Source organism: Oncorhynchus mykiss, chromosome 12 (genome assembly GCF_057628025.1).
Source record: "Oncorhynchus mykiss isolate SJ-2025 chromosome 12, ASM5762802v1, whole genome shotgun sequence".
NCBI classification, from domain to species: Eukaryota; Metazoa; Chordata; class Actinopteri; order Salmoniformes; family Salmonidae; genus Oncorhynchus; species Oncorhynchus mykiss.
The window spans coordinates 22,011,764-22,039,407 of record NC_143033.1 but is presented as its reverse complement, the minus strand read 5'-3'; the positions used below and the strand labels follow the sequence as shown (position 1 = coordinate 22,039,407).

The 27,644-nt window shown below is 41.7% G+C and overlaps 1 protein-coding gene across 1 annotated transcript; it reads left to right on the top strand.

Moving 5' to 3' along the window:
* LOC110537173 (calcium-binding protein 7-like) lies at positions 1 to 27,644 on the top strand. Its single transcript, XM_021623010.3, has 5 exons — positions 1 to 204; positions 25,048 to 25,191; positions 25,327 to 25,439; positions 27,060 to 27,207; positions 27,404 to 27,644. The coding sequence occupies exons 1-5, from the start codon at positions 90 to 92 to the stop codon at positions 27,529 to 27,531; spliced, it is 648 nt and encodes a 215-aa protein (XP_021478685.1). The 5' UTR covers positions 1 to 89; the 3' UTR covers positions 27,532 to 27,644.

The following is a 27,644-nucleotide window of genomic DNA, read 5'->3' as shown; positions in this document are numbered from 1 at the left end:
TTCTCCAAAGTGCACTATAGTAAAGTTTTGTTCAGCAAACAGTGAGCTATAGCCTATGAAGATCGCGACACAGATTTTCCCTCGCAGAAATGCCAGTGCGAATGCCAGTGCGAACCACCAGGTTGATGTACAGGGGAATTTGCACTATTCCAGATATCCTGTCATACCGGACCCCCATTAACCTGCCTGAGGATGAGGTGGAAGGTGAGTCATGATTGTTATATCTACAGATGTAGGATCTTAATTTGATCACGCTTTTGTTGTTGAGAATTTTCCTGCACAGCAGGAAATACAAACATATAGTGTATTTGAGGCTTAAAAATGCTTATGAAGTTTGTAATTTCCACTTTGAAATTTCAGACTTGACTTGCACTTGTAAAAAGATTATCAACCCCTACAAAAATGTCCATTATTGTATCAACAAAAAATGTATCAACCCCTAAAAACATGTCCATTAACTATAATAATTTATATTGCTGTTGCTGCTGTAGAAAACTGTCTCAAATTAAAATCTTACATTGTATTGTTTCATGTCTTGCCTAAATCCATTCTGCATGTGGCGGATCGATCCAGCCAGGATAAGAGAATGACCTTAGACTTGACCATAAAATGAGTCACATAAAATGAGTCAGCAAGTTGGAGAGCGCCTCACAGATACGGGGCTAAATGTTTGACACCAGAATGGTCACAAGCAAGAGCAGCAATTACAACGTAAATGTACTCACATTATTGGGCCTGCCGTAATATTCTCTATTTTGGTGATAAAGCCGGTGTTTGAATGATATATTGGCAAGGGTGTTGTTAGGTCCGAGATGAATTTGAACGCCAGCAAACCGTGCCAATATATCCTCCAAAAACCGGCTTCGAGGGAATTATACCTTTCATACAATGGGTTACCAACATATTTAAATAATGATTGACATAGTTTCATTAAAAGCTTAATTTTGATGAATTTATTCATACAATTTCATCTTTCCACAAGATATAGTCCCGACACAAATCTAGGGTTGCATGAGACTCGACACAGTCATTCAGTCTATTTGTTCAGTATCTATGGATGTGACCCAGTCGTTAGTTCTAAATGTTCCATTGCCATACTGGCTGGCAACGTTCTTATACCTTGCTTGCTAGCTAGCCAACTATAATAACAACAAACTAGCCGCATTTGCATTTGTTTAAGCTGTATTCTAGTGACATTTATTTGGATACATCCATAACAATGAGCTAAATTCAAGGCCTACCTTCAAATTCAGTGCCTCTGCTTAACATCATGGGAAAATCAAAAGAAATCAGCCAAGACCTCAGAAAAAAATGTAGACCTCCACAGGTCTGGTTCATCATTGGGAGCAATTTCCAAACGCCTGAAGGTATCACGTTCATCTGTACAAACAATAGTACGCAAGTATAAACACCATGGGACCACACAGCGTCATACCGCTCAGGAAGAAGATGCGTTCTGTCTCCTAGAGATGAATACACTTTTGTGCAAAAAGTGCAAATCAATCCCAGAACAACAGCAAAGGACGTTGTGAAGATGCTGGAGGAAACAGGTACAAAAGTATCTATATCCACAGTAAAACGAGTCCTATATCAACTTAACCTGAAAGGCCGCTCAGCAAGGAAGAAGCCACTGCTCCAAAATTGTCATAAAAAAATCCAGACTACGGTTTGCAACTGCACATTTTTTTCCCACCTTTATTTAACCAGGTAGGCAAGTTGAGAACAATTTCTCATTTAGAATTGCGACCTGGCCAAGATAAAGCAAAGCAGTTCGACACATACAACACAGAGTTACACATGGAGTAAAACAAACATACAGTCAATAATACAGTAGAAAAATAAGTATATATACAATGTGAGCAAATTAGGTGAGATAAGGGAGGTAAAGGCAAAGAAGGCCATGGTGGCTAAGTAAATACAATATAGCAAGTGAAACACTGGAATGGTAGATTTGCAGATTTGCAATAATGTGCAAAGTAGAGATAGAAATAATGGGATGCAAAGGAGCAAAATAAATAAATAAATACAGTAGGGGAGGAGGTAGTTGTTTGGGCTAAATTATAGATGGGCTATGTACAGGTGCAGTAATCTGTGAGCTGCTCTGACAGCTGGTGCTTAAAGCTAGTGAGGGAGATACGTTTTTTTTCAAGTTTCAGAGATTTTTGCAGTTCGTTCCAGTCATTGGCAGCTGTTAACTGGAAGGAGAGGCGGCTAAAGGAAGAATTGGTTTTGGGGGTGATCAGAGAGATATACTGTACCTGCTGGAGCACGTGCTACAGGTGGGTGCTGGTATGGTGACCAGCGAGCTGAGATAAGGGTGGACTTTACCTAGCAGGGTCTTGTAGATGACCTGGAGCCAGTGGGTTTGGCGACGAGTATGAAGCGAGGGCCAGCCAACGATAGCGTACAGGTCGCAGTGGTGGGTAGTATATGGGGCTTTGGTGACAAAACGGATGGCACTGTGATAGACTGCATCCAATTGATTGAGTAGAGTGTTGGAGGCTATTTTGTAAATGACATCGCCGAAGTCGAGGATCGGTAGGATGGTCAGTTTTACGAGGGTATGTTTGGCAGCATGCGTGAAGGAGTGGCGGGGTAGCCTAGTGGTCAGAGTGGTGGACTTGTAACCGTAAAGGTTGCAAGTTCAATTCCCCAAGCTGACAAGATACAAATCTGTCGTTCTGCCCCTGAACAGGCAGTTAACCCACTGTTCCTTGGCCGTCATTGAAAATAAGAATTTGTTCTTAACTGATTTGCCTAGTTAAATAAAGGTTACAAAAATAATATTTGTTTGCGAAACAGGAAGCCAATTCTAGATTTAACTTTGGATTGGAGATGTTTGATGTGAGTCTGGAAGGAGAGTTTACAGTCTAACCAGACACCTAGGTATTTGTAGTTCTGTACATATTCTACGTCAGATCCGTCCAGAGTAGTGATGCTGGACGGGCGGGCAGGTGCAGGCAGCGATTGGTTGAAGAGCATGCATTTAGTTTTACTTGTATTTAAGAGCAGTTGGAGGCCACAGAAGGAGAGATCGTACATTTTGGAGAAATGTCCTCTGGTCTGATGAAACAAAAATAGAACTCTTTGGCCATAGAGAACATCATTATGTTTGGAGGAAAAGGGGGAGGCTTGCAAGCCGAAGAACACCATCCCAACCGTGAAGCACGGGGGTGGCAGCATCATGTTGTGGGTGTGCTTTGCTGCAGGAGGGATTGGAGCACTTCACAAAATAGATCATCACGAGGAAGAAAAATGAAGTGGATATATTGAAGCAACATCTCAAGACATCAGTCAGGAAGTAAAAAATTGGTCACAAATGGGTCTTCCAAATGGACAATGACCCCAAGCATACTTCCAAGGCTGTGGCAAAATGGCTTAAGGACAACAAAGTCAGGGTATTGGAGTGGCCATCACAAAGACCTGACCTCAATCCTATAGAAATTCTGTGGGCAGAACTGAAAAAGCATGTGCGAGCAAGGAGGCCTACAAACCTGACTCAGTTACACCAGCTCTGTCAGGAGGAATGGGCCAAAATTCACCCAATTTATTGTGGGAATCTTGTGGAAGGCTACCGAAACATTTGACCCAAGTTAAACAATTTAAAGGCAATGCTACCAAATACTAACTGAGTGTATGTAAACTTCTGACCCACTGAGAATGTGATGAAAGAAATAAAAGCTGAAATAAATAATTCTCTCTACTATTAATTTGACATTTCACATTCTTAAAATAAAGTAGTGATTCTAACTGACCTAAAACATGGAATTGTTACTAGGATTAAATGTCAGGGATTGTGAAAAACGGAGTTTAAATGTATTTGGCTAAGGTGTATGTAAACTTCCGACTTCAACTGTATATCCGTAGAAATGATGCCAGTTGATTCATGATTTCGACTGGCTGAGAAATGCTGCCTGCCTGTCTGTCTTGCCCCGACTCCCGACACATTCATTATTATGGGACAACAGGAGATCAAATTTGAATATTGAATCAATGTTGCCAAAGTCTGAGAGACAGACAGCAAGGATTTTGCAAATCTCTGCTGTTGAATACAAAATGTTAGTCCAAAAGAAATTTGAGATAATGTCTGGATGCTTTTTGTAGTGGAGCTCAAGTATATAAATTGCCTGGGAGACAGTGTATTGCGTTGAGTGGATTGCACAGAGTAAATAGGCATTTTAACATCATAGATTTAGCCGGTGGCAACTTGTGGAAAGGACACCAGCTGGAATGCGGTTTTAATAACCAATCAGTATTCAAGATTAGGCCCAACCGTTGTATAACATATGTTCTTGACCCATTAATTTGTACATAAAACAACTTACATGTGAACAACTGTTAAAATTGGGGGATCAAAGTAGTGTAACGTTTCACCACATTGGGTTGCGAGACATTAGTGGGCACCAAAGTGTTGTTATTGTTGTTAATAATGATCCTGTTTTGATGGTAGTTCCACCATTAGCAAAATAACTGAAATCCTGATCATTTAAATCCTTCATCCTGCAGCATGTGACAGACAAAGAGAATGGGTGCTAGTATGCATGCAAATCTGAGTGTGTGCTATGAATATTATTATTCTAAGGCTTGCAGGCCTGGAAAAGCATGCTGAATATAGCTAGACAATATTTGTTTGAATGTTGCTTGAATGCTCCTAGACAATATTTGTTTGAATGTTGCTATAATGTTGCTAGACAATATTTGTTTGAATGTTGCTAGATAATATTTGTTTCACTTTTGCTTTGAGTGTTGCTACACAATATTTGTTTGAATATTGCTTGAATGTTGCTAGACAATATTCAGGTCTTTGTACTTCCATTTTTTGTTGTATTCGTTGTCTGATACTTTATTCCTGTATTTAATTATACTTAAATTGACTTCATGCAATCCTGTTTCACAGAAGCCTTGTTGGACCTACATGTCCCAAATCTTAGTTATGTCAAGCAGTTAATGATCTCTCTCTCTCTCGCACTCTCAATATTCCTTCTTTATTAATCTATCTTGCCAAACATGGGCGATTCAGACTGCCTGTGAGTAAAGATGTGTATACAGATATATCTCTCACAGCAATCACTCAATTCACTCCATTATTCTGATTCATATGTATTGAAGCCCCTGCATATTGCTTACTGCAAGCTATTTCCTATACAGGCCACCCAGCATCCACAGACTTTATCTATCTGTTAACTCTAATAACTTTTCTGATTTAATTCAGTAAAGTTATGACTTATCATCAACAGAGTAGCTGCGGATCTTACTATTCGGGACCCTTCTTCCTGACAGCTAAAGTTCCCGAAGCTTTTGCACATGTTTGGGATTCTATTTACGCACAGTCTCTGCTCTATTCGTAGAGAACAAGTGACTCTGGCGAATGGTGCTCATTTAATAAAGTTATATCAAAGCTGAATCAATTTCTGCAAGATCACATAATGATAGTATTTTACATAAAATAACAGAATATAATAGCATAGTCTAACATCACTGTAAAACAATAAAACACCACCTAATTTCTTATGAGATTACAGCATGATGGTAAAAATGTTCTGTCATGTAGCTGAAACTCAACAGCCATGCCACGAGGCAAAATATGTGCTTTGAAACAAAACACAGGTAGGCTATGCTACAGTTTATTAACACCATCTGCCCTAAAATTCAGTCACTTTACACAATTCAAAACAACAAAGTAGCCTGCTTCGAAACAACACTATATAACTCAACAAGATCTAAATCCATATTCCCATGAAACTGATTGAGATAAAATGGCTGATATGCAGATGCTGCATGGACGTCTCACCGGTTAAACCTGAAGAATTATCATTCAGGATTGACAGTGAGAAATGTGAAGGGAGGGTGACAACAAAAATGTGTGCGCAAAACGTGATTTGGATCGTCAGCTCCGGAACGGGATACAGGGAAGCGGGACAGAGCGGTTATCTATGGATCGCAAACCACTGCCTATCATTAATGCGTTGGTGCTGCAGGGAGGGGACATATAGAATCAGGAGAAACAGGATATCACCAAGTGTAACTGTGTAGCAGGATAAATCCAAAAATGTCACCAGAATTTCCTAGGAAATGCAATCAGATTTTCCTGAGAGGATGTACTGTAGCTAAAACAAGCCGACGTGTTCAAAACATACCCCTACCTAAACGTACAAATTACCTTGACTAACCTGTACCCCGCGTATTGACTCGGTACCGGTACTCCCTGTAAATAGCCTCTTTATTGTTATTTATTGTGTTACTTTTGATAGTTTTTTACTTTAGTTTATTTGGTAAATGTTTCTTAACTCTTTCTTGAACTGCATTGTTGATTAAGGGCTTGAAAGTAAGCATTTCACTGTTGTATTCGGGGCATGTGACAAATAAAGTTGGATTTGATTTTAATATAATCTGTGTATGTCTGAAAACCAAGTACTTAGAATCCAAATAGAAGAAAACTATTTTTGCCAATTATTTACTTCTTCACACTTCCAGAAAACAACAGTCATTATAATACAATGCATGTCCATTCTGACGTTAGAGGGAGGGTCCTCTAACCCTGAAGTAAAGGAAATGGTGCATTTTGGTCCATTGGTGTGCACTGTGTACATGGTATGGCATTGGAACTCACAATATGTGATGACTGCTGATGATGAGCATGACTCCCGGCTGCCAATTAAAAGTGAAAATATGAATGTCATTGACTGTTTTTATGAAAGTCATTGATGATTGACAGCAGGCGATGGTATGGGGCAGGGAGGAGTGTCTACTACTTGGAAGGACCAGATAACAATGAGAGAAGCTGCATTGTGAAATCTGAAAACAAGTGGTTCATGGAGATTTGAAATTGAACTAAATACATAGGAATTAAAACAATCAACAAAATAATAAAAACCTTAGAAAATAGTTAAGGATTGATCGGCATTGACACATCACTGTTCTAGTTGACCTTCGTTTGGCTATAGAGGTTGCAAATCATAGAGAACCTATGGGTTTGGGTAATATAGAACCTAGTCTTGCACAGGATATTTGGTCCTGGGTGACGAGATTATAGAACCCAAATATAAATATAGAACCAAATATAAACTGGAGACAATGCTTTGTCTACTACTCCAGGAAGAATGGACTGTGGAGTTGAGTTCATAAGGGATGTTTTCATTTTGAAAAGCCAAATTCTAAAGTTCACATAGGTGCATCTCAGCAGACGGATCATTAAAGAGATCTGGCATTGGGTAAAAAACTAAACCCTGCCAAAATATTGCAGCCTTCCTCCTGTCTGAAAGGGCAATTTGGTGGTTCCTGCAATGACAAGATACACATTAATTAGAATAAATGTGTTTTCATAAGTTTCCTGAAAGTTAACAATGGAGATTTTGTTGTAACAAAAAAGAGATGAAAATCAGATCAGTCTTTTATGCTGATAATTAAATCCCCATTTTCTGTTTCTGCTCTTGGTTAGACACCCTGGCCCCAGATCTGGCCAAACTGTCTCGCCCTAAAATTCCATCATCGCTTTGAGCAATTAATTTGCTGTCAAACAGCTGTACATGTTTTGGTCCTGAATATGAAACTGGTATACTTTTTTATTTATCACAATTTTCTTTCCCAATTTTGGTCTAAATGTTACTTCAGACAAGTTCCCTACTTTCTCCCCCTTCCACTGGCTTCTTCCATTTTTGCGGTAATGCTGCAATTAGTTGGTTGTAATTTTGAGTAGAGCAGTCATGTCCATATATTTTTGTTAGCTGCATGTGTGACATAATTCCACAGACCTATTTATCAAATCAAATATTATTTCTCACATGCACCGAATACCTTACCTTGAAATGCCGACTTACAAACCCTTAACCAACAATGCAGTTTTAAGAAAATAGAGTTAAGAAAATATTTACTAAATAAACTAAAGTAAAAAAGAAAATAAATAACACAAGAAAATAACAATAATGAGGCTATAACCTGTACAGGTTAGTCGGGGTAATTTGTACATCTAGGTAGGGGTAAAGTGACTATGCATACTGTAGATAATGAACAGCAAGTAGCAGCAGTGTAAAAACAAAGGGAGTGGGGGTGTCAATGCAAATAGTCTGGATGGCCATTTGATTAATTGTTTAGCAGTTTTATGGCTTGGTGGTAGAAGCTGTTAAGGAGCCTTTTGGACCTAGACTTGGCACTCCGGTACCGCTTGCCGTGCTGTAGCAGAAAGAACAGTCTGCGACTGTTTCTTCCTCTCACACCTCTTGACAGTTTAATACTTTCTGTGAAGTACCCATTATTTACTATTTTTACACCTACGGCTGCTATACTAGAACCCATTGTATAAGAGATTCACCAAAATGTAAATATTCAAGGCATTTATATATAAATCTCAATCGTACTTTATCAAAAGTATTTTCAAAGTCCGCTAAGAATAACAGGCCTGGTTTTCCAGATTTTTCACAGCATTCTATTGTTTCCAGTACTTGTCTTATATTATCTCCAATGTATCGTCCATGTAAAAAACCTGTCTGATTAGGATGAATAATATCCGACAATACTTTTTAAATTCTATGCGCTATGTACTTTTCTATAATGTTTTGCATCACAACACTGAAGTGTAAGGGGACTCCGATTTTTTAAAATGGATTGGATCTTTATATTTACCACTTGGGTCCTGTTTCAGTAATAATGAAATCAGACCTTCTTGTTGAGTATCTGATAATCTACCATTTTGATAGTAGTTAAAAACATGCTAATAACAGTCTTCTGAGTACATCAAAAAAGGTTTGGTATATCTCAACTGGTTTGCCATCCAGCCCTGGAGTTTCCCCAGACTATAATATATTACACTTGATCTTTCTTGAATAAGTTCTTCCATTTATTTTTGTTTTTCCTCTAACGTATTCTGTGCCTGTATGGTACTGTTTTGGTTAGTATCTATCTGTACTGTTAGTCCCTCTATTTCCTTTCTTAATATGAATTATTTTGACTTAAATTGCTTTTGTTTTAAAAATGAGTATTGAATTGCATGGCCTCTAAAGGCACATTTAAAAGTGTCCCACACAGTAAGGGGATCTGCGGTACCTACAATATATTATGTCAGAAAAAGCCAGTTATAAATTCTTCTGTCCTGGTTAAAAACAAGCTGTCATCCAATAGGCCTTGATAAAGTTCCCAATATCCTCGCTCACTTGGAAATTCTGTAAGAGAAATGTGCATACAAATATTTGATGGTCCAACTGCATTCTGTCTCCTGTCAACACTTTTTTTGAAACTTTTGGTGCTGACGAAAATGACATAAGTATTCAATACTACTAACTTGATTGAGCCTCCACCATTTATGTCTCACTAGTTCAGGATATTTAACCCTCCATATATCCACTAGTTCCATCATATCAATGATATTCATGATTTATTTAAGTGCAGAAGGGTGATAGTTTGTAGTGTGAGGAGGTTAAAAACCTCTTAAGGATCTCTACAGATCGGTGTCCCACCCTCTGGACGGTTGAGCTAATGTGTGCTAATGTGATTAGCATGACGTTGTAAGTAACAAGAACATTTCCCAGAACATAGACATATCTTATATGGGCAGAAAGTTTCAATTCTTGTTAATCTAACTGCACTGTCAAATTTACAGTAGCTATTACAGTGAAATAATACCAGGCTATTGTTTGAGGAGAGTGCACAGTTATGAACTTGAAATGTTATTAAATAACCAATTAGGCACATTTGGGCAGTATTGATACACAATTTTGAACAGAAATACAATGTTTCATTGGATCAGTCTAAAACTTTTCACATACACTGCTGCCATCTAGTGGTCAAAATCTAAATTGCGCCTGTGTAGGAATAATACATTCTGGCCATAATTGACAGCATGGCCAATGTTGATTGTTTATCATTTTAAACTTGGAAAAAAGCCCCTTAATCCCAGATTTGGGACCACACAGCCATTGTCACTGATTCCTTTCAAACCACTCGTTGAATTTGGGATTTCCAACTTGTTGTGTCATATTTATGTCCACTGGCCGATGATCACCGCTACGTTTTTTTGTATAATTTTTCTTCCTTATTTCTCTTCATATGACAAGGATTTAAAAGGATTTGCAAGTAGATTGTCAACTTGATTCATAATGATGACTGCTAGCTAAGATTGTGAAAGTATGATATTGACATGATCGGTTCAATCAAAGTGATTTGACATCCTTTTATCTGTGGCCAATGACCTTGAGCCTTCTTTGATGGGCACTTCGTTGGCAGCAGCTGATGGGATAGAATTTTCAATGTCTCCTCTTACACTTGGCAGTGACGTAAAGTCCCCATGAGTGACAGAACACTGAGCCAATCACTGAGCGTAACACTCCGTATTTTCTGCTGGCTTTCCCCACCACCACAGAAAGCACTGACCTAGGCTGAAACACCTGCATTTTGGAGCTGCCTTTCTCAAGAAAACAAAAAAAATACCATGTTTGTATGCGGGTTTATTAACTCAATGATACTGTATATATTATTTGAACGTTGTTTGCAAACTGATATGTGACACTTATTAATTCCACAATAACATGCAAAACAGGCAAGTCCCCCCCCAAAAAAACAAAACCAAAAAGTATTTTATTTATTTATTATTTTCTAAAAACCTGCCCTGAAAGACGGATCGCCACTGCTTGTAGGCTTGATAAATGAATGGTAATAATGTTGGCAATAATGTTGGCAATTCATATGAAGGATTGTTACCTATAACCAGGATTGTTACCTATAACCAGGATTGTTATCTATAACCAGGATTGGCATTAAAAGAATTGCATTTTTGGCAAGCAATTATTGTTTTGGCCATGTACTGTCATAATCTCCAGGGCCACAATAATTTGCCCCCTCTCTGATTGTGACCCCCTCCCCATGGGTTATTGCAGCTAGTGTAGCCAGTACCGCTACTACCTGTATGGGGGCATCCCACCGGAATCCCCACCAGCTAGGTACAAGGCCATCAAGGTTCTCATTAGCAGCTTTGAAAAATTCCTTGTATATTATGCTCACATATCCAGGGGCTTTGGCTTTAGTGGAGTCCGAGTCTGCCAGGCAGTGCTACTTTAGTGGGTCTCTGACCGCGTTTATCTTTCTGTCTTGGCTGCATATAGGCTACTTGCAGTAGGCCTATAAAACAGATAAGGATTTCTCCTTAGTGTGTGGGTCACTCAGGTGGGTGTCTAGGGGTCAGGGTCGGGGACTGCTCCGTCATGATAAGAAAATAAATAAATAAACTATATCTATAATCTATTTTAAAATGTATATCCCATATCTGCACAAAATTGAAAGCTCTCTCTGTCACTACTCCTGCTCGCAGACACACATAGGCTCTGGCATTTGCAACAATTTTCCTTTTTCACTCACTTAACTCCAGACTTTTCCAAAAACATATACCGCATAAACATATACTCCATCTTCCATCACAATACACCCGCACATACCCACATACTGTGCCTTCTATGTCCTCTGTTAGCTGTGTTTTTTTTTATCTCTACCATGTTGATTCCTACCTAATTTTGGGCTTCTAAATACTTTTGTGTTCCAGTTCATTATATTTGAAATATGTATTATTTCAATAATTATCCTTTCTTCTAATGCTGTTTTTTAAAATCTTTTTATAAATAATATGAATAGAAAGTCGAATACAAATTATTTTACAACATGCTATCTTGAATGATATAGTGTATTTGTAGTTTATTTCTTTATCAATTGTTGTATTTTCTTGTTTTCCGTTTTTTCCTTGATTACAATCCCTACCATGGATAGTAATGGACGTTATTCAACTCCTCTTTTCGAACTTTGTATTATTTGGAATAGCCATGGAGTAGTCTTGGTGTCTCGGAACAATTGATTATCAATGTACAGTTTATCGACTACGAGAGCTACACATTTCCCTATAAGTCTATTCACCTTGAATACTGGGTACCGAACTTTGCGCCGTTCTGCAATTTCCTTCAGGAACTGATCATTCATTCCTATTTTTGTGCCAGTGAGTTTTTTGTCCAGGCCTTTAACCATTATTTTATATTTAAGAATGCAAATTTGGCAACGATTGGGCACTCATATTGTTGTCCTCTGTATCCGAAATGGTGTACGCGTTCGAAAAAGGCTTGCAGTAATTTTGCAGTATAACTGCAGTTAGAGTGCAGTAGAACTGTGCAGTTATTCAGTGCAGTTATTCTGCAATTACTGCGTCCAAAACACTACAGTCGACTGCAGTTACTGCAATTTTACTGCAGTTTTAAAACTGTAATCTTTTTTTGTAAGGCTTGATTTTGTCAACAGTATCACATGGGATCTGTAGCGCTTCAAGGAGGAATTCTTTCCCCATACTTTCAGGATTGTCACGTTCTGACCTTTATTTCCGTTGTTTTGTATTTATTTAGTATGGTCAGGGCGTGAGTTGGGTGGGCAGTCTATGTTTGTTTTTCTATGTTTTGGGGCATTTCTATGTTTTCGGCCTAGTATGGTTCTCAATCAGAGGCAGGTGTCATTAGTTGTCTCTGATTGAGAATCATACTTAGGTAGCCTGGGTTGCACTGTTTGTTTGTGGGTGATTGTCTATGTTAGTGGCTTGTGTCAGCACAGGTCTCATTTTGTAGCTTCACGGTCGTATTTGGTTTATTGTTTTCGTTACTCTTTTGCATAGTGTTCAGTCTTTCTTTATTAAAGATTCACCATGGACACTTACCACGCTGCGTATTGGTCCTCAGATCCATCTCGCCTCTCCTCTTCAGATGAAGAGGAGGACGGCCGTGACAGAATCACCCACCAACCAAGGACCAAGCGGCGTGGTAGAAAACAGCGACGACAGCAGCAGCAGCAGCAGCAGCAACAACAGCGGCCGGTATCACAGGACTCCTGGACATGGGAGGAGATACTGAACGGAGAGGGACCCTGGGCACAGGCTGGGGAATATCGTCGCCCCAAAGCAGAGCTGGAGGCAGCGAAAGCTGAGCGGCGGCGATATGAGGAGGCAGCACGGCAGTGCGACAGGTACGAGAGACAGCCCCCAAATTTTTTTGGGGGGGGGCACACGAGGGGTGGAGCTAAGCCAGGTAGCAGACCTGCGCTCACTCCTCGTGCTTATTATAAGCAGCGCGATACTGGGCAGGCGCCGTGTTATGCGGTTAAGCGCACGGTGTCGCCAGTACGTGGCCATAGCCTGGTGCGCTATAGGACAGCCCCCCGAGAGTGTCATGCGAGTGCGGGCATCGAGCCAGGGCGTATGGTGCCTGCTCAGCGGGTCTGGTCGCCGGTACGCAGTTTTGGTCCAGGGTATCCTGCGCCGGCTCTGCGTGCTGTGTCTCCGGGGCGCTGGGAGGGTGCAGTGCGTCCTCTGCCTGCGCTCCGCTCGTGCCGGGCGAATGTGGGAATGGAGCCTAAGGGAGAGGTGCGTGTAGTAAGCACTAGATCTCCCGTGCTTACCCACAGCCCGGTTCAACCTGTGCCTGCACTCTGGAGGGTCCGGGCTAGAGTGGTTATCCAGCCTGGGGAGGTGGTGCCAAGGTTGCGCACCAGAGCTCCAGTGCTCCCCCACAGCCCGGTCCTTCAGGTGCCTCCTCCTAACCCCAAGCCTCCTGAAGGGCTCCCCAGCCTGGTGGTACCTGTGGCAGCCCCACGCACCAGGCTGTCTCTCTGTCTCCTCCCTGCAGGTGGCCCTGTCTGTCCGGCGCCGCTGCCGGAGTCTCCCGCCTGTCCGGCGCCGCTGCCGGAGTCTCCCGCCTGTCCGGCGCCGCTGCCGGAGTCTCCCGCCTGTCCGGCGCCGCTGCCGGAGTCTCCCGCCTGTCCGGCGCCGCTGCCGGAGCCTCCCGCCTGTCCGGCGCCGCTGCCGGAGCCTTCCGCCTGTCCGGCGCCGCTGCCGGAGCCTCCCGCCTGTCCGGCGCCGCTGCCGGAGCCTCCCGCCTGTCCGGCGCCTCTGCCGGAGCCTCCCGCCTGTCCGGCGCCTCTGCCGGAGCCTCCCGCCTGTCCGGCGCCTCTGCCGGAGCCTCCCGCCTGTCCGGCGCCTCTGCCGGAGCCTCCCGCCTGTCCGGCGCCGCTGCCGGAGCCCCTCTGCCCAGAGCAGCTGTCTCTCTGTCCCGAGCAGCTGTCTCTCTGTCCCGAGCAGCTGTCTCTCTGTCCCGAGCAGCTGTCTCTCTGTCCCGAGCAGCTGTCTCTCTGTCCCGAGCAGCTGTCTCTCTGTCCCGAGCAGCTGTCTCTCTGTCCCGAGCAGCTGTCTCTCTGTCCCGAGCAGCTGTCCCTCTGTCCCGAGCAGCTGTCCCTCTGTCCCGAGCTGCCCCTCTGTCCAGTGGGGTCATTGAGAGGGGTGGTCATGCTGAGAAAGCCACGGAGGCGGACAATAAGGCGGACTAAGACAATGATGAGGTGGGGTCCGCGTCCCGCGCCAGAGCCGCCACCGCGGACAGGCGCCCACCCAGACCCTCCCCTATAGGTCAAGGTTTTGCGGCCGGAGTCCGCACCTTTGGGGGGGGGGTACTGTCACGTTCTGACCTTTATTTCCGTTGTTTTGTATTTATTTAGTATGGTCAGGGCGTGAGTTGGGTGGGCAGTCTATGTTTGTTTTTCTATGTTTTGGGGCATTTCTATGTTTTCGGCCTAGTATGGTTCTCAATCAGAGGCAGGTGTCATTAGTTGTCTCTGATTGAGAATCATACTTAGGTAGCCTGGGTTGCACTGTTTGTTTGTGGGTGATTGTCTATGTTAGTGGCTTGTGTCAGCACAGGTCTCATTTTGTAGCTTCACGGTCGTATTTGGTTTATTGTTTTCGTTACTCTTTTGCATAGTGTTCAGTCTTTCTTTATTAAAGATTCACCATGGACACTTACCACGCTGCGTATTGGTCCTCAGATCCATCTCGCCTCTCCTCTTCAGATGAAGAGGAGGACGGCCGTGACAAGGATCTTTCACCCTCATTTTCTTTAAGCACCAGATTTTCTAGTCTGTATTCCATGTAAGGCTTCTCTTAGAAACATGTTCTCCTTTTTAAGTTCATTAACATCAGATTCAATAGTATTGACTGTACCTTTTAGCTTGTTTGTTTCTTTCTCCATTGTCGCAGCTTTTTCGTCACTCGTTCTCCTTTATGTTTTTACTGACAAGTTCAAATTCTCCCAATTTATAATTTCTTGATTTTAGCAGGTTGGTTTCCACTCTTACCGTACCAGGTGGTGTCTGTCGAGGAATCGCGTTGTTTTCTCTTGGAGTTTGGTTCTTAATTTTTTTCCCTGGTTCCTCTTTGACATGTTTTGACCTCGACTGCATGTAACGAATACGCTGGGAGTCCAAAAGCAGGTGCAGACGGTGAGTTTAATACGGAACTGATACAAAAGGACAAACATGGGAAGCGTACTGAACGTGAGAGACAACCAATAACACCTAAGGACTGATGGTTAGTGGTTGGTAAACCGGCGACGTTGAGCAACGGAGTGGTGAAGCGGGAGTAGATGTGACAGTAACCCCACCCCCTGACCCCCAGAGGGCGAGGGGTGGGCCGATCTGGATGGCAAGGGTGGATATCTCAAATTATGTTGGGATCTAGAATGTCGTCCACTGGAACCCAACACCGCTCTTCTGGACCGTACCACTCCCAGTCCACCAGGTACTGCAGTCGACCCCCACGACGTCAGCGGTCCAAACCTCCTCTGCATGCGAACCACTCGTCTGCTGCTTCGGTCAGGCTCTGAATCCACGGGGCCAGGGCCGGCTGGTACCCCAGGACGCACTGGAAGGGAGACAGCCCAGTGGAGCAGTGACGAAGTGAGTTCTGGACGTACTGCGCCCAGGGAAGGAACCGTACCCACTCCCCCTGCTGGTCATGACATTGACTCCTAAGGAATCTTCCCAGCTCCTGGTTGGTCCTCTCCACCTGGCCGTTGGACTGAGGCCGGTACCCGGATGTGAGGCTAACCGTGACCCCCAGCTTCTCCATGAAGGCTCTCCATACCCGTGAATTGGGGGCCACGGTCGGAGACGGTGTCCTCCAGAAGGCCATAGTGCCAGAAAACCTGTTGGAACAACGCCTCAGCAACCTGGAAAGCGGTAGGAAGACCACAGAGAGGGATAAAATGGCAGGATTTGGAGAATCTGTCCACAACAACCATAAGAGTGGTGAAACCATCAGACGGGGGAAGATCAGCAACAAAATCTATGGACAGATGTGACCAAAGCTGCTGAGGCACGGGAAGGGGAAGTAGTTTCCCTGCTGGAGATTTGGATTGGGTACATAGGGACCACGAGTTGACATAGTGGGTGACGTCCTGCGCCGAGGTGGGTCACCAGTACTTCTCAGAGAGGGATTGGATAGTGTGGGTGATATCTGGGTGTCCGGCGGCGAGGGATGTATGTGCCCAGGTCAACAGCCGATTCCTCACCCCCGTGGGGAAATAGATGCGTTCTGGAGGGCAGGTAGCAGAAGCAGTTTCCCTTTCCGGAGCCTGACGAGGGCCACATCAACATCCCAAAACATGGGAAGATATAAAACATCAAACATGGGAAGCGTACTGAACGTGAGAGACAACTAATAACACCTATAGACTGATGACAAATGAGGGCTAAATAAAGGGGGAGTAATCAGGGTATTGATAAAGTCCAGTTGTGCCTAATGATGGGGCGCTGGTGTGCGTAATGAGAGTTGCCAGGTGTGTGTAATGATGGGTTGCTAGGACCGGTGGTTAGTAAACCGGCGACGTTGAGCGCCTAAGCGTTGGAGCGGGAGTAGACGTGACAATGCGTTCGTAATATTTATCAATTAACTTCTCTGTCCTTATACGTTTTTTAGGGTTATTATCCAGTTTGAATGTTATTGCCCACGTGCAAATGGATCCGTTTTAAATACAGTGCCTTGCGAAAGTATTCGGCCCCCTTGAACTTTCCGACCTTTTGCCACATTTCAGGCTTCAAACATAAAGATATAAAACTGTATTTTTTTGTGAAGAATCAACAACAAGTGGGACACAATCATGAAGTGGAACGACATTTATTGGATATTTCAAACTTTTTTAACTAATCAAAAACTGAAAAATTGGGCGTGCAAAATTATTCAGCCCCCTTAAATTAATACTTTGTAGCGCCACCTTTTGCTGCGATTACAGCTGTAAGTCGCTTGGGGTATGTCTCTATCAGTTTTGCACATCGAGAGACTGACATTTTTTTCCCCATTCCTCCTTGCAAAACAGCTCGAGCTCAGTGAGGTTGGATGGAGAGCATTTGTGAACAGCAGTTTTCAGTTCTTTCCACAGATTCTCGATTGGATTCAGGTCTGGACTTTGACTTGGCCATTCTAACACCTGGATATGTTTATTTTTGAACCATTCCATTGTAGATTTTGCTTTATGTTTTGGATCATTGTCTTGTTGGAAGACAAATCTCCGTCCCAGTCTCAGCTCTTTTGCAGACTCCATCAGGTTTTCTTCCAGAATGGTCCTGTATTTGGCTCCATCCATCTTCCCATCAATTTTAACCATCTTCCCTGTCCCTGCTGAAGAAAAGCAGGCCCAAACCATGATGCTGCCACCACCATGTTTGACAGTGGGGATGGTGTGTTCAGGGTGATGAGCTGTGTTGCTTTTACGCCAAACATAACGTTTTGCATTGTTGCCAAAAAGTTCAATTTTGGTTTCATCTGACCAGAGCACCTTCTTCCACATGTTTGGTGTGTCTCCCAGGTGGCTTGTGGCAAATTTTAAACAACACTTTTTATGGATATCTTTAAGAAATGGCTTTCTTCTTGCCACTCTTCCATAAAGGCCAGATTTGTGCAATATACGACTGATTGTTGTCCTATGGACAAAGTCTCCCACCTCAGCTGTAGATCTCTGCAGTTCATCCAGAGTGATCATGGGCCTCTTGGCTGCATCTCTGATCAGTCTTCTCCTTGTATGAGCTGAAAGTTTAGAGGGACGGCCAGATCTTGGTAGATTTGCAGTAGTCTGATACTCCTTCCATTTCAATATTATGGCTTGCACAGTGCTCCTTGGTATGTTTAAAGCTTGGGAAATCTTTTTGTATCCAAATCCGGCTTTAAACTTCTTCACAACAGTATCTCGGACCTGCCTGGTGTGTTCCTTGTTCTTCATGATGCTCTCTGCTCTTTTAACGGACCTCTGAGACTATCACAGTGCAGGTGCATTCATACGGAGACTTGATTACACACAGGTGGATTGTATTTATCATCATTAGTCATTTAGGTCAACATTGGATCATTCAGAGATCCTCACTGAACTTCTGGAGAGAGTTTGCTGCACTGAAAGTAAAGGGGCTGAATAATTTTGCACGCCCAATTTTTCAGTTTTTGATTTGTTAAAAAAGTTTGAAATATCCAATAAATGTCGTTCCACTTCATGATTGTGTCCCACTTGTTGTTGATTCTTCACAAAAAAATACAGTTTTATATCTTTATGTTTGAAGCCTGAAATGTGGCAAAAGGTCGCAAAGTTCAAGGGGGCCGAATACTTTCGCAAGGCACTATATGTGGTCAGGTGTAGTGCTACTATTTGGTCCGTTTTAGAGATAATGAACATTGCAATTTCTCATGAGGCATTCTGCACCTCCATCTTCAGTCCGCCATCTGCTAAATAGTTAACCAAATAGATAGCCGGACAATCTCAAATGTCTTTTATTGTCTGCCTTATAAAGTAATTGTCTTTTGGCCGGGTGACTGGTTTCTGGGACTGATTACACTGTAATACTGCACTGTCCAAGTTTCAATATTAAAAACCTTTGTGCTCCTTGATGATACTGCAAAGTGCTATTATAATAACTGTATCATGTACCATTTTCTCACCAAAATTGTTACAGTTGCTATATGACAAAATAATTATTACCAAAATAATGCATAAAAAAATATATTGAAAATATTATTTTAAATATGTGGTCAGGAGGTGTAACTATATTCATCATCAGGGAACTAAAGGGGATTACAGCGAAATGCACTTTTTGTTATTCTTCCCAATCAATATTCCCTACAAACAAGAGTCAACACCTCAAAATAATCAGACTGAAACGGTTCATTCAAGTGCACCTCGACAGCTATGGCATAGTCAGGAAAGCATTTTAGGACTGCCAGTTCTCGCCCTTGAACAAGTCTGCCGAGCAAGATAAGACCACAGAGCACTGATTTCCTTAGAGTGAGATCCCATGTCTCAGTCTCCACCTCTCTTCCTGTTTCTCAACTCACAACTGACGGAGCTCACAAACGTTCTTTATAGATCACAGAATGTCAGAGAATCCCCCAGACACAAGACATTGTTGTATGACTCCACTTTGTATGCAAATCTGTCTTCATACATGGTTACAAATGGGAAGATAAGCACCTCATATAGAGATGAGGTCTCTGACTACTGTAAATCTGAAAATGAATTAGCTATTACATTTGATACAATGCTAACATTTGACAGAGACCCATAACCCTCTGTATGGCAGCAATGCTCCCCATCAGCTGATTTACACATAATACCTAATACACAGTTGAACACACACTGGACTCTAATTGGGCTATAATAGAGTTCATACATAGGGTGTGTTCGTTAACTCCACCTGGCTATCTAATCCGATTTCAGAGCACTCTCTTCTGAGTGTGCCAGAACTCAGAATAACTGATGAATTTAGGAACGCTCAACATCCATCGAAAATGACCGGTGTCAGTAAACATCTGCAAAAAAAACGCAATTAAATTGTTGCCAGCAGCACATTGACGTGTTCTCTCATTTTATGTCTAGAAGTAGATAGCAAGCTAGCTAACTTTAGCCAGTTAGTTTGGGTGCTTGACTGCCGTTGTGAGGTCAGAATGCTCGGATCAACCCTACTCTTTGGTTAGAGCGTCCAGTGTGCTCTCTAAATGTTCAGAGAGCGGCAGGCTCTGAATTTTCAAACGGACAATCTCTGTATTTACGAATGCCCAGAGTGCCCTCTGAGCGCTCTCTTACACTCCAGTGTGAATTTACGAACGTACCCACAATAGAAAGAATCATCAGAATTATATTTAATTGAGAAAGCGTTGCTATAAACAAAGTGGCATGGCATTGTTTGAAGATTGTTTGAACAAATTAGAACACAGTAGTATACAGTGCTGTTCTCATCAAATACTGTTACCCTACTGTATGTAGGTGGGTCAATTCCTAGAATGGGGAATCCAATGCCAAATGTGGATATATGGTAAGCTGTGGTGTCCTCGTGGACTCACTCGCTGTTTAAATTAGTACCAGGAAGGCTTTTCCCACAGTGTTGAATCTGCAGGGTCCCAGAATAGAGTGAACTATAAGAGGGTTTCCATCACCTTACCTCTTACTATGTAGAGTCCACCTCTGGTATATAGCAATATAGAATCTTAATTTGATCACTCTTTTGTTGCTGCACTGCAGGAAATGCAGATGGGCTTTGTGATTTACATAGATTCACTGAAAACCCACTCTAAAGCACGGTTATATTAACAGTATTACACTTTTCATTTAGCCTACTTTTGACCTGCTGATAGCCTAACCACCGATCAAGCAACATTATGGACTAAACATTCAAATCCTGTTGCTGCAGGATTATTTTGCTGTAACAATATAGGTCAAATTAAGTTCTTAAATCTGTAGCAGACAGCTTGTACCGCAATTGCCTTGGCACATCAGAAGAATCAGAGTTTCCTGTTGAGTCTGTAAAGCTGAATAGATAACCCGGAATTAGTTATTTGTTAAAGCTGAATTATTGAAAATGTCATAACAAAGATCAAGTCATGACTGGAGATTGTGATAATTTCTTGGAGAGCTCCAGGCTCACAGTAAGCTATCTGAAGACGAGGGATCTCTGGAAACCCTCTCTCTCTCTCTCTCTCTCTCAATCTCTCTCTCTCTCTCTCTCTCTCTCTCAGCCGCAGTCTCACTGAATGCAGAACCAATGTCACAGTGCCAATTCAGCTATATTATGATAAAAAGACAAGCCTTTTGAAAGAGAGAATTCTCATGAAATGGATGAGCATGTCGCTTAAAATTGAATATCTGACACCAGCTTCAGCAAATGTAATTGTCAGTCAGTTGGAACCACACAGTCTTGTGATTTTTCATTTTTGTTTGATTGTTGTCAGTCATTTGTTGGGAAAACATTGGGACAATGCAGAATAGAGCTATATCACCCATACAAGACCTACCTGCAGAGTGAGACAGACAAGCAGAAAAAACTGTCCTCCTCAGAGAGGGAAACTATGGTCCTGAGGCACTGGGGAGGAATAGGGCTCAGGCTCATAGGTGACCTTTTGTTCAGGGGGAACGGAGCAGACAGACCCCTGTAGAGGTCCCCTTTCAGGGCTGGGATCACTACACCAGAGATGGTTTCTTTCTGCTCTACAGAGCAGATTGATTGAGGAGATTTTAATACACCTCTAGATTGGAATCTTTTAAAGTGACTACCAGGTGGAAATGAAGGAATTGACTTATATCTTCAATAATGGAACGTTGTTCGGTGTGTGTTCAGAGTCCTGCCGCTGCTCAGGAATGTCAGCAATTCTACAGATCAGATGTGTATTGTGAGCATAAATAATGATAGTCGACGTGAGAATTCAACTCCAGTCAAATATCTGCACTTTGAAGAAAATGGACATGCGCACGCAGGCGACGAGCTAGGCTCTGTAGTATTCCATTCTCAAAGATACAGATCATGAATTTAACTCATTTGTTAACTAACTGTGGGAAACTAAGGTTTTGACTGACTTTGAAGAAGTTCTGAACACGTAAAATAAAGGATATGCCAAGGGAGCTAAGGTTTTAAAGTACAACTCTTCTTCGAATAGGAGCAATTTGGTGGCCATAACCTTGACATTAAATCAAGGACTAAGACTTAAAACTACGACCTTCAAGAATCTATGACCTTCAACCTCTCTCATTCATATTAAGGATATCTGTTAGAGAGCCAAGATATACTTGGAGCTGAATCGTAATATTCAGAATTGACAATTAACATATCAGCAGTAAATTTAGATTTAGATAAAATATGGCTGTGTTGAAAGAGAAAACAAATAGGTGAAAAAGTGAATAATCGCTGCCCCAATAACGCTCAGTCACTGGTGGCTGTATCTACAGCCACAACACTCAAAGGGGCATTGCATTTATCAGCCTGATGTCGTCAAACACTCAGTGGCCAGTTTATTAGGAATCAAACCCACAACCCCGGCATTGCAAGCACCATGCTCTACCAACTGAGCTACAGAGGACCATTGTGAGGCATTGAGAGGGGCAGAAAGATGTCTGATGGCCAGGTCAATGTGACCTCATCTCTCTGTCAGAGCTGATGGGATGTCAATCTGACACAGCTGAGAATTGAAATCGGAAGGGATACCATGAGAGGGAGAAGGAGGAGGATCTCTCTTTCACCGAAACAATAAAATAAAAAGGCGATACCCTGACAGCAGATCAAACAGCCAGAGCCACGCTGGAGGGAGATGAAGTATAAAGTAACAAACATCAGCCTAGCTGTCCCCTTCCCAGAGAACACACTTAACAATGGCCGAAGGACTGTCAGAGGACTGTCAACACAGCTGAAGAAGATATAAGAGTTATTGATCCACACATCATATTGTTAGAACTGAGTGTCTCTATGTGTATTTATTATGGATCCCCATTCATTCCTGCCAAAGCAGCAGCTACTCTTCCTGTGGTCCAGCAAAGTTAAGGCAGTAAATACATTTTTTTTCAATTACAATACATCCACAGATTTCACACTTTGTGCCCTCAGGCCCCTACTCCACCACTACCACATATCTACAGTACTAAATCCATGTGTATGTATAGTGCGTATGTTATTGTGTCTGTGTGTGTGTGTGTGCGTGCGTGTGTGTGTATGCACGTGTCTGTGCCAATGTTGTGTTGCTTTACAGTCCCCGCTGTTCCATAAGGTGTTTTTTATTATTTTTTTAATCTAAATGTACTGCTTGCATCAGTTATCAGTTTTTTGTGGCACCTGACCACATGACTGAACAGTAGTCCAGGTGCGACAAAACTAGGGCCTGTAGGACCTGCCTTGTTTATAATGTTGTTAAGAAGGCAGAGCATCACTTTATTATAGACAGACTTCTCCCCATCTTAGCTACTACTGCATCAATATGTTTGGACCATGACAGTTTACAATCTAGAGTTACTCCAAGCAGTTTAGTCATCTCAACTTGCTCAATTTCCACATTATTTATTACAAGGTTTAGTTGATGTTTATGGTTTAGTGGGTGTTTTGTTCCAAATACAATGCTTTTAGTTTTAGAAATATCATTGGATGTGGTGAAAATCAAATTATTATCAGAAACAGTTTATTACATTGAGGCCCTGGTATTTGTATCAACCTTCCTAATACTGCCAAGATTAGAGACATCCATGAAACTACTTGGTACGGAAAGAGATAACCTTATTAATCTCCATTATACACAGGATGTGAAGGCTGAACAACTTTCTCATTCATTCAATCATTAATCACGATTTCCTTTGATGTGCTTTCTGGGAAACATAGCAGTTATAACAGCACTCACTGTAATTGTATTGTGTGATTTGTCTTGATCCTGCTGTTGTGTCCCAGAGCAGTAGGGTCAGTCTGACCCTGGCCACAGATTAGACACAGGGACACATCTATTTCAGCATTCAGTACACCAAAGAGGTTCCGATATGCCTTTTATCAATTGCATTTAACAGAAGGTTAACACATGCACACAAGTGCTCAAATTATTCATCACAAAAAAGTCATTTGAGTATAGGCTAATTGGTTTGCATGCTATTTCTATTGCAATTCTCCTGTCAAAAAATGAAGTTGTGTTTTTTTTACAGATAATTACTTCACTAGCATATTGTAATTCAGATCCCATACATATAACAATACAATATGTATTGGATACTTTGTATGTGAAATCTGCAAATCCTTTGGACTTTGCCTCAACTCACTAAATATAAATAGCCACTCAATTGTTATACTGTTTAAGTAACAGCCTCCTTGGATTATACATTCAGCAGGGGAATATAAAAACCAGTTCCTCGAAACACATTATCCACTTAATTTGTCATTTTCAAACCCCTTGAGTCTTGTTACAATTGGGTAAGTGCAATATTTAAAGCCTCTTTGTCACTGGAAGGACTATTCACCACCAAATGTGGATTTAAAGTGGCATTTGCATGGATTATGCGCAGGTTGAGTTTAGCGTTTGAAATGAATTTAAGGTGAAAGGAAAGCGGTATACCTCATCTGAGCACAGTATTGTTGAAGTTTGACGTGCTGGAATCTTATGACTGTATGCACAATATGCTCAGTTTGTACTAGCTGATTCTGATCTGTTGTCTTTTACCCAGCCTGGAAAGATGGCTCAAAAACCTCAGTGGTGATATACTGTATCTAAGTAAACTCCAGGTCAAGGATATTACAAGCCTTATCCAAACAAACATTTAAAGTCCCTTACCATATTGATAAGCATTTTGTTTATTTGTAACCCTCCAGATCTGGTATGGAAACTATTCCTTAACCCCTAGCTACTGCTATTAGGCTTGTAGCCTCTCCTCTTGTGCTACAGTATTCTGTTTGAAGTGAATGAGATACAGTTGGCATCACAGATGTAAAATGTCAGTCCCTCTGCTGTTTGATGCAAACAAACACTCAGCCAACTAGCCGCAATAAGATATGAACATAATACCACATATTTCTCAGTCAGCATTATTTACGTGAACACAACGCCACATAACTCTGAGTCTGAGCATTATTAACACATCAAATCAAATCAAACTGTATTTGTCACATGCCGAATACAACAAGTGTAGACCGTTAAATGCTTACTTTCAAGCCCTTAACCAACAGTGCAGTTCAAGAAGAGTTAAGTAAATATTTACCAAATAAACTAAAGTAAAAAATGACACAATATAATAACAATAAAGAGGCTATTGGGGGTATAGGTAGAGGTAATTTGTACTTGTAGGTAGGGGTGAAGTGACTATGCAGTTCTCTATGAGTGGTTTGAGAGGTCAGGACAGCTCTGTTGTGTGGCGGGGAAATGTGAACTACAAATGATCAGTGCATTAGAAATAGAATATCAGACTAGTCTCAACCCTTCTACCCTCCATTTCCCCACAGAGATCCGCGAGGCCTTCAAGGTGTTTGACAGAGATGGAAACGGCTACATCTCAAAGCAGGAGTTGGGGGTGGCCATGCGGTCGCTGGGATACATGCCTAATGAGGTGGAGCTGGAGATTATTATCCAAAGGCTGGACATTGATGGTGAGTTACAAACATATGCAATTTTAAATGAGGTTTACTGGGATAATTCAAGATAAAACATTGGCCCCATTACATGTGTAAAAGTGTCTGGCTGACGAAACTATTTAGTAAATATCCCCTCTCCTGTCCCTGCAGGTGATGGCCAGGTTGACTTTGACGAATTTGTTGCACTGCTTGGACCAAAACTTATTGCTGCTGGGATGCCTGATAAGTTCCACGGGGCAAACTTTGACTCTGTATTTTGGAAGGTAAAGTATCACTAGTATCACTATCAAAAGCCTCATCTGTGCAGTCTCATTCTCTTCTTTCTCTTTTTAATTATGGCTTAATATTTCCTCATCAGAGTGAGATGATTTTCCTGAGGGCTTTTAAAGCTTTTGTGATTATAAACCACAGTCAGTCTAATTAGAATTACCATAAAAACATGATAGGAGCTAAATGAGTCATTAAAGAGAGGCCAATTCCACTGTGGTTATGAAATCATGTATTTTATTCCTAATTGCCATTGCAATCGTTCCCCTGAGATTCAAATTTCTATTCAATTTTTCCATGAGAGAGAGAGTAGTCCAGAGCAATGTTCAGACAATTAAGACAAACACTTTCTTAGTTTTATTGTTTAAATTCTTCATCACTCTGTGATGACTGGATCATGACATTGGATGTCATAATAGTCAGGGGGCTGTTCATGATTTTAAACTTCATAACAGTAATTCACATTATAAGAGGCTGGTAGGAGGAGCTATAGGAGGATGGGCTCATTGTAATGGCTGGAATGGAATAAATGGAACAGAATCAAACATGTGGTTTCCATGTGTTTGATGTATTTGATACAGATCCATTAATTCCATTCCAGACATTACAATGAGCCTGTCCTCCTATAGCTCATCCCACCAGCCTCCTCTGATTTACATCCATGTGTCTGTGTAGAGATATAAACCCTTGCACCTCTTATAATTGTCTAACATAGAAATGCTCCCCTGTGTAACCTTGCTCAAACATTAATATGCAGACAGACACCTGTAGTTGTGGTCAGTAACCAAGTTTCCATCTAACCTTTTTATGCGAGTAAAGTACATGTCGGAAAAAATGTCACGACAGGCCTAATGGAAACAGAACATTTGTCAGGAAATGTCCAAATGTTGTCAAAACAAAATACAATAGACAATACAATTTATTTACAAATATTTACAAATACAATTTGTGTCTGTAAAGTTGATTATGCGAGAAATGTCGGTGGAAACGCTTCTATGCACAAATATTGATACCATCATATCGAGGTAAATTTGGAATCACATGATGAAATGTTGTGTGGTCCTCCCAGTACGACTCGTCGGGGAGCATGCAGTTTATTAGGCTACAGATGAACTTCACAGGGTGGTGAAAGTGTAAGTGGATGAGCTTAATGCTCCTTTCCAATAAATATTGAGGGTCTTATTCTGGTGACATGATGATCGTTGCTTTACTGCTGTTTGACAAATAAAAAATATTGTCGCTCTTATCCACAATAATCTCATCATGTAGACTAGCCTACCCGCACTGTATCTGTTGATAGATAGAGCACATGTACCAAGACCAGAGTAGGCATGTGCTATTTAACACAACAGTTTTTGTGATAAAACTATTGGTGGTGTGGAAAATTTTTGACACGATATAGCAGCATTTTTATTCGGTACATGAAAACGTGACTTTTTTGGTGTGCATTACCTCATCACACACTGATTGTTATCTGCAACAAGTACCTTTGGTGGAAACACACCACTGGTGGAACATTTGCATATTTTTGATGTGTATTTTTGGATATTCGCATGAAAATCTGTCGCCTGTTGGATGGAAACCTAGCTAGTTTTGTGTCTGGTACTATCCCCCAGTGTGACATGTCGAAGCTAACGGTAGATGAGCTGAAGAGGCTGCTGTATGACACGTTCTGTGACCATCTCACCATGAAAGACATCGAGAACATCATCATGACCGAAGAGAGCCACCTGGACAACCAAGTGTGCCAAGTGGACATTGACAGTAAGAGCTTCAGCCAGCACAATCATGTTTAACACATTGCTGATAAATACAGCTATGCAATATTTCTAATGAGCAAAAGTCATGCTACCGTCTTACGAAGGCTTGTAATCGATGAAGTACAATGTATTGTGTACTGTTTTCCTGATAGATTTCTCTCTCTGTCATTGTCTCTCTATTCTTCTCTCTCTCTTCACAGCGAGCCCGACACAACAGGTGAAGCACACTTGTGTGCGGAAGAGTCTGATTTGTGCTTTTGCCTTTGCATTTATCATCAGTGTAATGCTTATTGCAGCTAACCAGATGCTCCGTAGAGGTATGAAGTAGAAAGTCCTTCACTACCAGAGGGGAAAATAGTTTTCTTCATTGTCCTTTCACACTCAATCCAGTGACTAAGCAGAGACAAATTAAACTGGAAAAAAAGAACCAAAATGACATGG

Coding starts and splice junctions, on each gene's coding strand:
- LOC110537173 (XM_021623010.3), top strand. CDS start 90: ATGCCAGTGCGAATGCCAGTGCGAACCACCAGGTTGATGTACAGGGGA. Junction 25,440..27,059: donor TTGACTCTGTATTTTGGAAG/GTAAAGTATCAC, acceptor ACTATCCCCCAG/TGTGACATGTCGAAGCTAAC. Junction 27,208..27,403: donor GTGCCAAGTGGACATTGACA/GTAAGAGCTTCA, acceptor CTCTCTTCACAG/CGAGCCCGACACAACAGGTG.